At 36.1% G+C, this 16,718-nt stretch overlaps 1 protein-coding gene across 1 annotated transcript; it reads left to right on the top strand.

The window, feature by feature from the left end:
- The first annotated feature begins 392 nt into the window (after positions 1–392).
- Positions 393–1,186, top strand: LOC131072982 (uncharacterized). The gene has a single exon (XM_058009305.2). It carries the CDS (start codon positions 431–433, stop codon positions 974–976), a length of 546 nt encoding a protein of 181 aa, XP_057865288.2. The 5' UTR covers positions 393–430; the 3' UTR covers positions 977–1,186.
- Positions 1,187–16,718: the final 15,532 nt, after the last annotated feature.

Raw genomic sequence — 16,718 nt, 5'->3', positions numbered from 1 at the left:
CTTGGAGTGCATGTACACCGTCCGTAAAGAAACGTATCATTCAATAGTGAAGACAAATGGGTAGATTTAAAAGTCGCTACAATCATAATTAACGCGCAAAACGGAAAGGCGGTGCGCAAAGAATGTGAGCTGTAAACACAACAAACGCCACGTGGACATCAGTTATTCAAAATATCACGAGAAGTCCAGATATCCTCATGATCATCCACACATTTCCACAAGATAACGTTTCTGTTTCGAAAGGACAGATATTGTTAAAAAAACTGACACCGACATCCACTTCTCACATACGTGGCAATCATCTGGAACAGATTTTTCTCCAGCTCATTTTTGTTTCCCAGATCTTTCTACAGATGCAAAAGTTTGTATATATAAGACTAAGAAGAACCCAAACTATTACATAGTTTTTCCGAGTTTTGTAGTATTGAAAATGGAAGGAGTAACGCACAGGAGGAAGGGAGAGACACAAGAGGAGGAAGAATTTCAGGGGATTGAAAAGAAAGCTGCACCCAGACAAGGGGCAAAAACTCTGATCATAGCAGTTGCAATTCCACTGGTACTGGGTATCTTAGATGCAGTTTTTTTCAGCCCAAATTCAAGTTACTACAAGGGACTGAAAAAGCCATGGTGGAATCCTCCTGGTTGGCTCTTTGGTTTGGCATGGACTGTGCTCTATTCTGCCATGGGCTTGGCCTCATGGTTGGTCTGGGTTGAGGGGGGATTTGAGAAACAGGGTCGTCCTTTGTTGATCTATGGTGTCCAGTTGTTTATAAATCTTCTCTGGCCTGCCATTTTCTTTGGTCTAAAAAAACCAGGGCTTGCACTTCTGGATATTGCTGTTCTTGATGTTGCAGTTTATGTTTGTATGGATGCATTCAAGCCTGTGAATCATGTGGCTGCTGATCTTTTCAAGCCTTATCTTGCTTGGGTTCTGTTTGCAACCGCACTGAATTATAGGATCTATGCCCTCAATTGATTGATGGGTGGAGGGATATAGTGGACGGTTAGAATTGTGGGGTCTATATTGTAATATTTGCAATTGTGGTGTAGTGATTTAAAGGTTATAAGGTGGCTTTGGTGTATGTTTTAGCCTGCCATTTTCATTTCACTGGTATATAAAAGTATTGATAACTGTTTTGGGGGGAATTTGCAGTCTAATAAAATGTATGGCGCTTTTGAGATTTGATCCTGTTTGTACTTGTATCTTGTCCTTATGTTAATAAAATATCTAGATCTTTATTAAAGTATTGTCCTTTGTGTTAAAAAAGTATAGTTGATGGTTCCTTCCCGTGAAAGAAATCAATAAAGTAAAGTGAGGATTTTAATATTTTACTGTTCATTAGATTGGTAAATTTATTTGTTTTGGTTTAGTTAAATTTAAAATTTCTTTTTAGATATTTATAGATGTCTATTTTGTTCTTTTGTTTAGTCATGCTGAATGCTTAGTTTAAAAGAGAATGTTATGCAATCTTCGCAACAAAAAAAAGTACTTTTTTTTCCGTTGAGTGTTGTCGTTAATTTAATCTTTTTCATGGGATGGATATTTAAGGTGGAGGCCGGGCATTCCGAACTCGATATGTGAAAGCGTTTTGTGACTACACACATTGACTTGGTCAAAGCGTGGTCTTCGGCGAAAATATCGGAGTAGGGAAATTGCATGTTACGTCCATAATGTGGTATAAATGTTGGATTCAGTTTTCTCTTCTATCAACAAATATATAAATGAGTTCAGTTTTAATCCTCCCCCTTTTAAAAATGAATTAGACAAGGAAATGAGAGGGCACCTTGTATCGATCATATTTGGAATGGAAAAAGGGACTAGAGAACATATAAAAAAGTTTAAAAGTTATATCTAGAAAAATAAAAATAGAAATAGAAATAATTTGTCACGTCTAGAAACATCAATTTGTCTAATTGATATTTTATTTTATGTGAAAATAAAACTTAAAAAATAGCCTAGCTTCTAGAAATAATTTGTCACGTCTAGAAACATCAATTTGTCTACACTTTCACGTCTAGAAACATCAATTTGTCTACAGTTTACGTCAATTTGTTTACAATTTACAATCAGTTATTATTTGACCAATTCCGAGTTCGAGTAGTCCCTAGGAATCAACAACCTAGAAAAGAAGAGGTTGGGTTAAGTGTATAAACCCTAGCCTTGAGAAATCCTACCTACTTTTATGAATAGTTTGAAGCAAGATGTGTCGACTGTTGCTTATATGCCGACCGTTCTTATACACTCAACTTATTCTCTTGTGAATTAGGCTTGGAAGCTCAATTGAACCATATAGGATGACCACTAATGAGCTTAATGAGCTCAAATCCAGCTTGAGGAACTCTTAGAGAAGGGTCACATTCATCCTAGCGTCTCCCTTTGGGGCGCACCAGTCATCTTCGTAAAAGAGGAGGCCGGATCCATTCTGTTATGTATGGATTACAGATAGTTGAACAAAGTGACCATCAAGAACCGATATCCCTTATCTAGGATCGACGAATTATTTGATCAACTTCAAGGTGCCAAAGTATTTTCTAAGATAGATCTGAAGTCAGGGTACCATCAGTTGAGGATTGTAGAGAGTGATATCCACAAGACCGCTTTTCGTACCAGGTATGGCCACTATGAGTTCACTGTGGTTCCATTTGGTCTCACAAATGCTCCAGTTGTATTCATGAGTCTCATGAATGGGGTATTCCACATTTTCCTTGACCGATTTGTGATTGTATTCCTCGACGACATATTGATATATTCTCAGAATGAGAAGGAGCACGAGGAGCACTTGAGGCGGGTATTGCAGTGTTTGAGAGACAATCAGTTGTATGATAGTCTGTCGAAGTTTGCATTCTTTAGATCAGAGGTCAGATATTTAGGACATGTTATATCCAAAGATGAGATTTCAGTTGACCCATCGAAGATCAGAGCTATTATGGATTGGCTACTGTCAACTAGTGTGACAGAAGTCAGGAGTTTCATGGGTCTAGCAAGGTACTACAGACGATTCGTTGAGGGGTTCTCTAGGGGTAGGGTTGCACATCCTATTACATCCCTTCAGTGAAAGGGAAATGAATTCGAGTGGATAGAAAGGTGTGAGAGGGCCTTTTAGGATCTCAAAAGGGCACTCACTAGTGCACTTATTCTTATTGTGACAGACCCCTCGATTGATTTCATGGTATGCACATATGCTTCCTTGGATGGATTATGAGCAGTTCTTATGTAGGAGGGTCGAGTTATAGCGTATGAGTCTAGGAAATTTAAGACTCGCGAGCTTAACTACCCTATGCATGACCTTGAGCTTGCAGCAGTGGTGCACGCACTTGTGAGGTGGAGACATTTTCTTTTGGGTCATCATTTTGAGACTCATTTAGATCATCAGAGCTTGCAATACATATTCACTCAGCCCAATCTTAATGCTCGTCAGAGAAGATGGATGGAGTTTTTATGTGAGTATGATTTTGATGTCCACTACATCAAGGGGAAAGAAAACGTAGTTGCAAATGCCTTGAGTAGGAGACGCCATGAGATATGCTCCATGTCTATGGACATAGATTTGAGACGTCATATATATTATAGCAGCTGCTAGAGGATGAGTGGTATTTAGAGGTATATCAAGTAGTGCGATCTCAGGAGACCCTGGAAGGGAAGTATGCAGAATATTCATTAGAGTCCGATGGACTACTATGCCATAGAGGGCGCATCTATGTACCTTCTTCCAGAGGATTGTGTTAATTCATTGTGTTGGAGGCTCATAGAGCTCCTTATGCAATGCATCCCGGAGTTAAGAAGATGCATGCAGATTTGAGACAGTTATATCATTGATCAGGTATGCGACAATTCATTGCTATACTAGTAGCCTGATGCCTTGAGTTCTAGAGAGTCAAGGAGGAGCACCGCCATCCAGGTGGGTTTCTCCAATCTCATGTGATATCAGAGTGGGAAGTGGGATACTATATCGATGGACTTTGTCATTGGTCTTCCTATGTCATCGCGTCGTCATAATGCCATCATGGTGACAGTTGACAAGTTGACCAAAGTGGTCCACTTCTCACCAGTTTGGACTACCTTCACAACATCAGCAGTGGCATAGATATTCTTGCGGGATATTGTTAGACTTCATGGAGTTCCATGCAAGATTATTTCAAACAGAGATTCTCTCTTTACTTCTTCCTTTTGGAAGCGTTACATGCAACAATGGGTACCAGACTCAACTTCAATATAGCCTATCATCCGGAAACAGATGGACAAATAGAGAGGGTAAACTAGGTGTTAGAAGACATGCTCTATATGTACATCATGGATCATCATACCAGATGGGAAAAGTACCTTCCTTTGATAGAGTTTTCCTATAATAATGGGCTTCACACTTCTTTGGGGATGCCACCTTTTCAAGATTTGTACGGAAGACCTCACAGGACACCTTAGACCTCACAGGACACCTTTGAGTTAGGATCGCATTGAGGATAGAGTAGCTATTGGTCCTAAGATAGTTCGTGATATGGAGCAACAGGTGGATTTGATTAGACAATGCCTTAGAGAGGCGCAGGAAATATGCGGTTGTGAAGAGGATAGATTGTAGCTTCATGGTTGGGGACAAAGTTTTCTTGAGAGTGGCCGCATAAGAGTCCAATCCATTATGGAAAGGGTTCTAAGCTCGCACCTCGCTTTGTCGGACCATTTGAGATCCTTGAGAGGATAGGACCAGTTGCATATCGTCTAGCTTTGCCACCTAGCCTGCCACGCATCCACGATGTGTTTCATGTATTAGTTCTGAGTAAGTACATTTATGATCAGTCTCATATTCTGGATTGGGATACCTTGCAGGTGGAGTCAGACAGGTAGCTAGCTTTGGAGTCCATCTACATTTTGGCTCGCCGAACACTGTCTCTTTGAGGTCGAGAGTTGGACCAGGTTAGGGTCCAGTGGGATTGTTATGACGAGGTTACGAAACCATGGAAAGACGCAGCACAGATGAGATCTCAGTACCCCCATCTTTTTGATGAACTCTAGGAGGAAGTTCATGCCTAGAGGGGGAGGGTGTGAGGCCCTACCCCGAGCCGTCATAGAATTTCAGTTATTTTCATGTTGGACATATTATTGATACTATATTTTGATGCATTATGGACATAGATTCTATATGATCCAGTAATTGGATAACATTGATATGATTATGCCATTTATTTTGATTTGCAGAGCTTTATTTTGATGCTAGAAATTATGGATGCATGCTTTATAAATGATTAAATTTCATGATGATTATGATGATGCTATTAAGTGGATTATTTCATGTGGATTTTATTAGATAATTGGAAACTTGATTATTATAATTGAAATTGTATGCAAATGTTTGAATTGTATTATTTTCATATGATGATATTATATGTGATTTTTGGAATTACTAATGTACAAAGTGAGATGTGCAGAAAAACTGATCCATGTGACCATGAAAACTATTTGGAGAATCAAGCCTAAACCTATGCGCGTTTGTGAAACCAAGGGTTGTCTATTTGGAGAGACAACACCTCATTTGTAAATGTTTATGCTTGGATGTGTGTTTAATTTGAAAATTGTTTAATTTATTAATTCCAAAAAAGGAACATTGCCATGTGTATTTAAGTGATGTATAATTTTGTGGTGTCACTTGACACGTGTTGTAAAGTGAGTTGGTAATGACATGTCCCTTGGAAGGAATTTGTTTTACCAATGCATTTTTTTCAAATATCCTAGTATGGTCCCAAGAAAGTCTTGGATAGGGAGTCATTAGAAAGGTGAACTCAGGGTTGACCCATAGGTAAACTTGGGTGAGTTTCTAGAGGGTTAAACTAACTCCTAAGGTCGAGTTAGGGGCATTTTTAATGGGCCATATGATGTACCTATGGATGAAGGCCAATTTTAGCCATGTGTCCACTCCCTAGGGACTGTTTTAGTCCCCCCCAAAAGTTAAGTTTTCCAAGATGAACGAATTTCAACTTTTGAGGATCCTACCTAGGTTAGACAACCTTCTTCATGAGTGTTATTGCTCTTCCCCATTCTCTTTTACCTTTTTGAGGTGTTTTGCCTAGAGAGCTTGTAAGGTGTTGGGAAGACCAACCTATGAATATCCCTCACCCTTCCCAAGAGAATTGAAAAGAGTGAAGAGTGTCTTCTTAGAGAATGGTTTGGGAGGGAGAAGTTTGATCACCCACTCTCCATTTTTGGAGACATAGATTCTTGAGAAATTGGTTTCTGGATTGGAAAGTTTTGGCTAAGTCATGTGAAGGACAAGATAGTGGATTTGGGCAGTTCTCCTACAAACTTTTATTCACCCATTTGTAGTTTTAAGGTTGGTTGAATACTTCCTCATGTATGTTGTTTAGTAAAATTGAAAAGATTGTTTGTTGTTTTCCATTGTTGTTTTCTTAGTAAGCTTAGGAGGATGTTGAGTTCTTCCTTGTGAATTTTATTGCATGTATTTATGTTATTGTTTTGGGTGTTTCAAGGTCATACTCACCCTTGGGAGGGTAGAGTGGCCTTGGGGTGAAAGGTTGTTTGACAGCCTAAGAGTGTAGAGACTCTCTTTGGAAGAGAGTGATACACAAGGGATTATGGTACCCTTGCTGCATAGTGTTTTGTTTATGGAATAGAGGTTATGAAGGGAGTTTGTTGGCTTGTATGCCTTGGGGGACATAAGGATTTGTTGGGACAAGTTTGGAACTTGTGGTTATTCTACTTGGTAGCTTTGAAATGACATTTTGTTCTCCTACTTGTAGATTTCTCCTCTAGGTATTTGGTCCACCTTCACCCCATGATAAGTTAAAGTCACTAAGTGACTTTGTTCATTCTTGGGTTGGGAGTGTTTGTGTTATGTTTTTCCTCTTGCTTATGTGTTTATGCTTGAGTGTAACCCATTTAGCCTTGGTTCTCCTAGCTCGGGGGAGGCTTCTTGTAAGCTTAGGTTGGGAGGTGAGCCTCCATGGTCACAACCTACAAGCCTTTGTTGCAGGTTTGCTTGGGAAAAAGATTGGAAGGGAAGCTATGGCATGATCCTATTGTTTATTTGTATTTAGTTGCAAAATAAAATACATGTATTTGGCAAGCCCTCATTTAGTAGAAATAAGAGGCTTGATTTTGTTATTTAACTATTTGTATAAAAGAAACTATGACGTACTAAATGTAACTATTTCATTAGTTTTACCGTGTAATAAAGATGTATTTTAATGTGAAGTATATATTCTTATAAAGAGAAGATGCATTATAGGAATTATTTCTTTAATGATATAGTTACTTGAAAAAGATTGAGAATGATATTATATTACGTTCCCTATTGCTATTGAAAAAAAAAATGCAAAGCTAAATGTTAATAGAGTAGTCACTTTTAAATAGAAATGAAATATTTGCTTACATCTAGAGTTCAAACTCAAAGGAAAAATAAATAGATATCTTAAGAGTTAATATTGATAATCCATTATATCTTGTTTTTTATTGATTTAGAGGACTTTTGAAATTGTTAGTTGCCACTGCAAATAAAAATATTACTGTCATATTTTCCATTTTCTAAAAGCAGGTATAGTTGGAAGTAAATAAATCTAATTATGGTTATTTAAATCAAAAGTTAGCTACATGTATTAATGGGAAACAAATTTATTCTATTCTGTTATTTAAAAATATCTTACTATAATATTTTGAAAAGAAACAGATTTAAACATATATATATATATATTTATATATATTTGTGTGTGTGTGTGTTTTAGAAAATTTATGCCTAATGTTTTAAACCTTACATCTAAACTGTTGTATTTATTCTTTAGAAGAAAAAAATGAATAATACATATGCTACATTTATGTTAAAATATATATATTTAATAAACTATGAATAAAATAGAAATAAAAAGAAATGTTTATTACCTTAGTATTCGGATTATACCATATTTTAACCTTGAAATAGTCTGTTGTCAAAATTCATGTATATATATATATATATTATCATGCATATCGATAAAAACATTCTAAGCATTGTCAAAAAAAATATTAAAATAAAAATAAACAACAATTATTTTTCTTTTCTTGAGTACATGGAGGGCAAGGTGTGTGCCGGTACATAGTGCAGGCCGCGACCTCACTGTGTGGGCCGAGGGTGCGTGTCGACACACACAGTGCAGGTTGTGACCTCACTATGTGGGCCGAGGGTGCGTGCTGGCACACACAGTACAAATCGCGACCTCACTGTGTGGGCCGAGGCACACATAGTGTGGCCGTGTCTGCACTGTGTGGGTCATGGCACGCGCGGTGTGGGCGACACACATAGTGCCGCTGTGACCCCATTGTGTGGGCCGAGGCACACACAGTGGCGTCGCCACTCCATCACACTCCTTCCTCAACCTCCCTCCATAACGCCGCCTCCTTCTGCCATGGCCGCCTTCGGCCTTCCCTGTCATCTTTCACCTGGACTCACACACAAAATAAAATGTGTTAATGAAACCCTAACCCAAATTCAGGTTAGGGTAGAATTAAAATGAAAAGAAAATAAGATATGTGTTAAGTGATGCTCAGTAAAACCCTAATCCTATTTTGGGTTAGGGTAAATAAAATAAAATAATATAGGGGGGAGTCATAAAGATATTAAAATAAACCCTAGTTAAGGTTAGCATAAAAGACATTAATTATTGAAATAAGATAAAAAGAGAGGAAAATCCCTTTTAAAAATTTGAAATGAGGATTTCTTCATTCAATTTAAAATTATTATTTTATCTAGTTGATTGTCTTTAGGAATTATAATTGGGAGTAATTATTTATTTAAAAATTTAATACTCATAGTTGGGTAAATTTATTAAGACGAATTTATTAATAAAGAATTTCAATAGTATAATGATTAAATTTAAGTTAAGGAGACATTTTAAATATTGAATAATAAATATTTGATTATTTAGATGTTAAGGAGGTAGTTTAATGATTAATATTAAATATTTCATATTTGATGATGGGGAAATTTATTTCGTCAATGATATGAGGTTATTGGCTAGATTATTATTATTATTATTTTTGATAGATAATTGGCTGAAGCCTGAATAGCTTTTGACTGGAGCTAAGAACCAGTGGGGCCATAGTAGGGGGCCCCATCCCCATTACATATCTTTGAATTATTATTATTATTATTATTATTATTGTGTTTGATTAGATTGACCCCAAGATCTTCCCCATCCTATGGAAGGCCAAGAGTCACAACTTAGAATTCGTTTTTAGATGTCCCTATTGGGAGTTGAACTTGGGTCTCCACCATGAGAACCCAATGTTTTAACCAGTTAAGCTCAACCCCCTAGACATTGGCTAGATTATTATTATTATATTTGATTTAGTTAATTTTTATAGACAAATTAAAAAACGTTATTACTATTGATCAATTAATTATATTTAAATTCAATAAACTAAGTGATAGCATTATTTTAAATAGTCCAACAACAATTTAATACTATATGAGATAATTAATATCTCTTGGTTAGTCATTGGAGAATTTAATAAGGGGAAATTAACTAAATTAGTAATATTAATTAATTAAGTTGTGACGACCCTTTTTGGGGTATAATTAGTCTACCTTAAATGTTAACGCTGTAATGGTTGAGTTGATTAAATCAACTTTAGGAAACCATTCTTTTAATCCCCGAGTTAACCTTTAGTTAAGACAACTTATTTATCCCTCATTTAACGTAGAATATCCCTCATTTAGCGTAGAATATATAGTATTTTATGTTGTTTTAAAAAAAAATGTTGTTTTCAGTTTTGCCCAAAAGTTTGGGCATGACATGTAGAATTAGAAGCTCTGCAAAATTGCAGTATACAGAGAAGTGGAAAATAGAGGAGGTTGCAGAGAAGACATTCTCGCATATGTGTATAACACGATGTCAATGCAGACCTAACACCGCAAAAGAGATTGTATGCAGAATGTTCAGATTTGTAGAGGAGACAAGAAGCAGCTGAAAGACAGAGTAGAGAGCGGGAAAATAAAGGACTGAGAAGGTAGAGAAAATAAGACAAAAAGGGTACAACCAAGAAGTGACAAATATTAGTGAAACATCGGATGCAAAATAGAGAACACAAAATGGGCACACATAAGCAAATCTAGAACATCTACATTACAAAATGGCAAGTAGTGAAGAATGTGTAGAGTGTGTAAAATGCAGGAACAAGAAGCCACAAGTGAGAAGGTTGTATAGTGGGAGTGAGGAACTCAGAAGAAAATACACACCAAGTGAAGCAAAAAAATAGGATAGGGGACATAAACCTTAGAACAAAGATCTGAGACCTAAGAGCAGAGAGAAAAGAAGATAGAGGTGGAAAGCAGAAACCAAATACTAGAGAGTGGAGAGCCAAGGTAGATAACTAATATAGCAGAGAGTTGGGGAAGAGAAAGTGGACATAATAGAGTAGAGATTAGAGACCTGTGATTGACTGTAGAGACCATATAGAAAATACCAATGAGTAGGGGATAGAGATTGTGAGCAGAGAAGAGTCTAGGCAATTTCAAGTGTAGAGATGCTGTGAGTTACAAAACATTATTTGTAACAAGGTGCTTAATTGTTATTGAGCATTTATACATGGTGTAGACACCTAACATTGTCTTGTCTAATTATATAAATATTTTTATTTATTTAATTATTTTATCCTAAGTCTTCTATTAATTAATTCATTAATCCTCTTCTAATTTTTTTCTCATTTAAATAAATACTTTTATTCATTTAAATTGTCATTTTTCTTAAATTAAATAAATATTTTATTTATTTAATTGATCTCACTTCATCTATTAATTAAATAGATCTTTATTCATTTAATTAATTCATTAGCCTTTTCTACCCATGACACATGTCATTCATCTCTTAATTCCTACACTACCTAGCCCCTTTATCATTTAATTATTTCATCTACCTACCCTTTAATCTTGGTCGACTATTTATCTTTACAACTCTTAATCTTGTCCCTTCATTTCCTATAGTTTCTTCTATATAAGAGGATGCTTTCTTTATTATCAACCCTAACGATGCAATCAAGCCTTCTTGCAACCAAGCTATCAACCAGATTTTCATTCTTTGTTGAGCTCTTGTTCACACATAAAATCTGAGAGAAAATATATCAAACAAGATCAATGGATATAGGAAGAAATGGAGATTGAAACCCTACTAGACATGTGAATGGTATATCTTGTTTTGTTATTGTTTATTTGCATGATCTTACGTATCTCTATTGGTATTGGTAAATATTTCATTGTATGACCTAGATTGTTTGTGGTTGAGTCTTTATGGTTTTACAATAGTTTATTATCATTTTTTACTATATACATTTTGGCACGCCCAGTGGGACATGGATTTTTGTTAGATCTGTGTTTTTTTACAGGTTTTTCTAACCCTATATTGTTGTTTTATAAAACAGTTTGGAGAATCACTTTGTGCAACTAGGGTTTTGGACACAAAATTAAGATTTTGGAGAGATTTGATTAGATGTTACAAACAGTTTGGGATTTTTGCATCAAATATTTTTTGCAGGTTGGAGCCAGTATCAGGAGTGTTTAATCTTAAATTCATTTTTTTTGGATCATATTTGAATTTTTTATAAATTATTTTATGTTTTTTCATAAAAAAATAATTTTGGAAGAAAATTAGCTATTTTTTAGATTTTCTTACACTCATGGAAAGTTCTCAGAATTCTATAAGGGGTCTATTTTTTGTGATTTTTATTTGGGTGCAAAATAATTTGTGAAAAATCAAATCTTTAAAAATTATGGTTTTGCAATGATTAGATCAGATCTCACAAACTGCTTAAAATTTTTGCATAAAAGTTTTGTTTCAGGTTGGCGAAAGTATCAGGAGTACTCAGTCCAAAATTTATATTTTTTGGAGCATATTTATATTTTTTTATGATTTTTTAAAGTTTTTCAAAAAAAAATTTTTTTTGGAGAAATTTAGTGAATTTTTTGGGTTTTCTTACATTTTGGGAAATTTCTTCTTTATGAATTTAATTTTGATGCAAAATAATTCACAAAATATCAGATCTTTAAAAATTAGGTTTTTGCAATGTTTTGAATATATCTCTCAAACTGCTTGGAATTTTTGTAGGAATTTGTTTTTGCAAGTTGGGAATGGTATCAAGAGTTTCCAGTACAAAATTCAAATTTTCTGGATCAAGTTTGAAATTTTGATGATTTACAAAAAAATTAATTTTGACAAAAAGTTAGCAATCTTTTTAGATTTTCTTACATTTCTAGAAATTTCTTGAAATTCTATAGGTGGTCTGTTCTTTATGAATTTAGTTTTGATGGAAAATAACTTGTGGAAAATCAATTCTTTGAATTTGTCAAAAAATGTATTGTCAAATGCTCCTATTTCACAAAGTCATTTCAGATTTCTAAAAAATTACCTAACTTGTGTGTTTGCATTAGGGGTATTATTTCACAACTACTAACAAGTTTGGTGCAAGACCTTTGACAAAGATTTGATTTTGAAATTGTTTGTTTTGTCTTCTTTAGTCTAGCAAAATACTTCAATTGGTGCTTTAAAATTAACAAGTGTTTTTTGTGTCTTGAGCAATAAGTTCATTTGTTTTACTTCTTTGAGGGTCTTCCTCTTAAGTAGCCCATAAATCCAAGTGAGAGGGAACGACCCAAGTGGTAGCAGGCTAAATTCAATCTCTTCCAAGCCACTATAAATAAAAGTGTTTGTGACGAAAGTTGCAAGCAACGGGTGTTACATGCTTCTATAACAACGTTATGACTCCCCATAAACCCTATAGAGTGCAACCTCTATAGGCTAGGAGGCCTTCCATTTAATGAAGCAACACGCTGCTGATTATAGAAACCCGAACGAATTCCCTTACTAGACACCTTTTTTGTGTTGGAAGCAAAAAACCTTCTAGTTGTTGGCGCAGGAGGTCAGACCTCTGAAGTGGGTCACATTCTTACGGTTCTTAGTAGAGATACAAAGTTCACCACGGGGAGTCTTCGTGGGGACTAGTGTTTGGCTACCCTGGAGAAGTGAGTGTCGAGGATGGAGCTATTAGGGTTAAGCATCTAAGTATCTGCTCTAAATTGTGTAGCTCGGGGTAACCCCCCAAGTGAGATTTAACAACTATTGTCCTGGCCAACCATAGGATTTGTGCTTGCATGATAAAAAACACTCAAACATTTTCAGACAAAACAAAGAAACATTGTGTCTGTCATGTCTTCCAAGTGTATTCAAAACAAACAAGGACATTTTACAATCACACTTGAAATTGAAACACTTTATCATTTTTGGACAAAAACACCTTTAGACATTGGGTCCTCACTATTTTGTTGTGTTTTTCTTCCCACTTAAAGTCAAAACATTGATATTTGGTCACATTCAACAACTTCACAATTGGACAAAATTGCAAAACATTTTCAAAATCATGTCTGAGTTTACTTAAACTAGGTCTGTGTTTAGAACTAAGAAATTGCAAAACATTTATCAAGAGAAAAAGGACTTAAGTTTTCAGATTCAAACAACTTCTAAGGCTGCTTCCTATAGGGGTTCATTATTCAGTCAACCTATCTTGGTCACACATAGTCAATCATTTTCTTTCATTTACATTGCCCTCATACATTTTTTTCAATTTGAGTCAAAAGGTTACTTTGCTTGTCCTCATCACAATTTTCAAACATACTACAAAAGAATACTAGGTAATTCCTGCATCGAGATCTATCATCTTAGGGTTTCATTTGGTATTTTTGAGTCAAGGTCAACTTACCTCTATTGGAATCCAATAACACTAAGAGGGGGGGTTGAATCAGTGTTCTCTTGGTATGATTAATTTTAACATTATTAGTAAAATAACTTAGTAACTGACATGCATAAAAGAAAATAACAAGTAATAATAATGCAACCACAAAGATGAACACCATAACACAAAAATTATAGGTGGAAAACCTCAAAGAGGAAAAACCACAGTGCAATTTGTGACCCACAATATCTATCCACTGGCCAGTTGAATAAATATTACATGAGAGGGGCCTACACATGCAAGAAAGCACACTTCCTAGAGCGCACTTCTCATCATGAAGGAGCTTCACTGACTACAGGTACAAAATACTAAATTACAATCAACAATCTGAACTCTGAGTGTGCATCTGATATACTGGATGAGTTCCGGTTTAAGAACAAACTGTACCAATTAACACTGTCACCTTCCTTTACCAATATCCTAATTCGCTTTTCAAATCTTCTTGACAAATAACCAAGAATGACTACAGATCATCACATTCGCATATTGTCGATCAAGATCTTGCTCACACAATTGCATATATCCTATATCCCAAAATGATCTATTAGACTGACTTATATACCCTTACATATTGAATGTCTTATGTCGCCTTACAATCATATTACAAAATAATTACATGTCGGCCTAGAAAAATATAAACATTAATCTTTATGACCGTTACCGCTTGACCTTTTACCGGATCTTTCTCCTATGTCGGCCTCCAAATACCAGTTCCAAGTTTGTCGATTACCCTTTCTTTTGAATATGTCGATTTACTTAAATGCCAGATGTCAATCCTTGAAAACCAATGGATACCGGATAAGTATCCAACCCAAAATGATGTGTGTTGCCATCAATGACAACACCATGAGCCCGGATGAATGCCAATTTCCAACAATATCTCCCTTTGGCATTGATGGCAACACTCATGTGAAAAATGAATCATTGAACTATTTTTCTGGTTCCTGTCCAAAATCTTCCCAAAATATGATCTCAGAAAGCTACTCCCCCTAAGCTATACATTCCTTCTTATGTACATTCCTCCCCTTGAGCTACTTCTTTCCCTAAAAGATATTTTTCACATGCTACACCTCTCCCCCTTTGACAACAATGCCAAAGTTGGGGAAAATAATAAAAAATGAATGAATGGAATGAAAATTTGTGTTTACCGGATCTAGACATGTTTGAATATACCAGGGTAAGATCTTCAAAAATCCCAAGTGTCTCAGCTGGTTTTCAATGTTCCCAAAATTAATACCAACCCAATAAGAATGTAGGCATGCAATTCTTCTTCAGTTAATGTGGCCGGTGTGAGCTTACTCATCTTCTCCATACCTTCCTTTTTATGAAGCAATACAGTGTTTAGTTGGGGACTGACTAGACCTCTCAATTCTTTGGCTCACTAGATTAACCTGTGAAACCCTAATTCCTCATTGACATAAATGCTTCTCGGCATATCATACCAAATCCAAGATCCAATATATCTAGGTCGGTAAACTTTCAGATTGACTTCTCCAATATCTGAAACAAGTTTTCAGACCATAACAGGGGGTCATGCAAGATTTATCATCGATTTGCCTCTCCCTAAGGCTAATGCCTTAGATACCAGATGCATTTCCTGTTGTTGGTGAAAGAATACATTGTTCTACCAAATGAACATCTAGGGTATCTAATTCTATCAGTTGATCCTTAGACTTCCTAATCAACCTCTTCTCATGTTGCTTCTAGATATCATCAACTTTTTTCTTTCCCTTCTCATTGGATTTTGTTGGCATTGTGTTGTCATTGATGTCAACTGGTAATGGTGTCATTGATGTCAATTAGTATAGCAAGTTACCAATATAGCTTGTCACTAGTGAGAAGAGGAGTTTAACCATCATTGTGATCATTGGAGTCATCGGTATACAAGTTAGTGTTGGAGACATAAGTTGGTGTTAACCAGTGAGTAGACATTGGAGACAGTTGGTATAATGGCAATGCTAACCGATGAGTGGTATGTTGGCAGTATGTTGTTTCCAACATGTATGCATGTGACCGATAAGATAGCAAGTTTGAGCTAATGAAGAAGGATAGGCAACCAGTATGCAGTTTGTTTGATGTCATATATCAAGACTCCCACCAGATGTAGATGTTGTCACCCAATGAAGAGAAGGCTGACATAAAAGTGTGTTACCTCATATTGCAAGGACATGTGGGAAAGTTTATCGGATCATATGTCTGGTTGAAGATATGTTTGCTCAAATAGGAAAGTCATATGAGTGCAATACCGGAAGCAGAGAGAGAAATGTGATGAAAACCGGTTCCCACCAGTTATTGGCCAGTAGGTGAGAAGGATCCACTCTCACTGGATGATTGGCAGGTTGAGTGCAACTGTTCATCTACTCCCACCGGTAAGTGATGATACTCTGGGATAAGACAGAGAAGTTAAGGTAGATGATTAAAGGCTCATACCAGATGATCAAGGTGGGACATAAAGATGACTCAGGTGTATGAGATCAGAGATATGTACTGGATCATCAAGTGAAAGCATGATGAGCTACCCGGACAAAAGAAGAAGAGTAAGTTGCGATGAGTTTGTCACTCTGACAAACCGGTTGAGATAAGAACTGGGTTGGTGAAGGAGAAGGGAAGTGTTTGCATCTGTAGATTGTGTTACCGGTATGCAGATGGAGATTGGTGTTTCCATAGTTGGACACAACTGAAGATTGTTGACATGGTGATCCTATGGATGTTACCGGTGTGCAAGCAAAAGTACTATCAATCGGTAAACATATCTACCAACATGCGAGAAGATCGCCATTGGAGATTGGTGATATGTGGATGTCAATCGATAAGCAAGAAAATAAACGAAGTGAAAGGATCCCATCAGATGAAGATGAGCATAATGTATGCTATGGATTTCCAAAGTTGGTGACTTGGTTGATGTGATCCCACCGTCAGAATAGGAGACAACATGGTTCAAAGGTTGACTAGTTATTGCATG

The sequence above is a fragment of the Cryptomeria japonica genome, chromosome 9, assembly GCF_030272615.1.
Source record: "Cryptomeria japonica chromosome 9, Sugi_1.0, whole genome shotgun sequence".
In the NCBI taxonomy this organism is placed as follows: Eukaryota; Viridiplantae; Streptophyta; class Pinopsida; order Cupressales; family Cupressaceae; genus Cryptomeria; species Cryptomeria japonica.
Note: the sequence above shows the minus strand (reverse complement) of the source record. Positions and strands in the feature narration are given on the sequence as shown.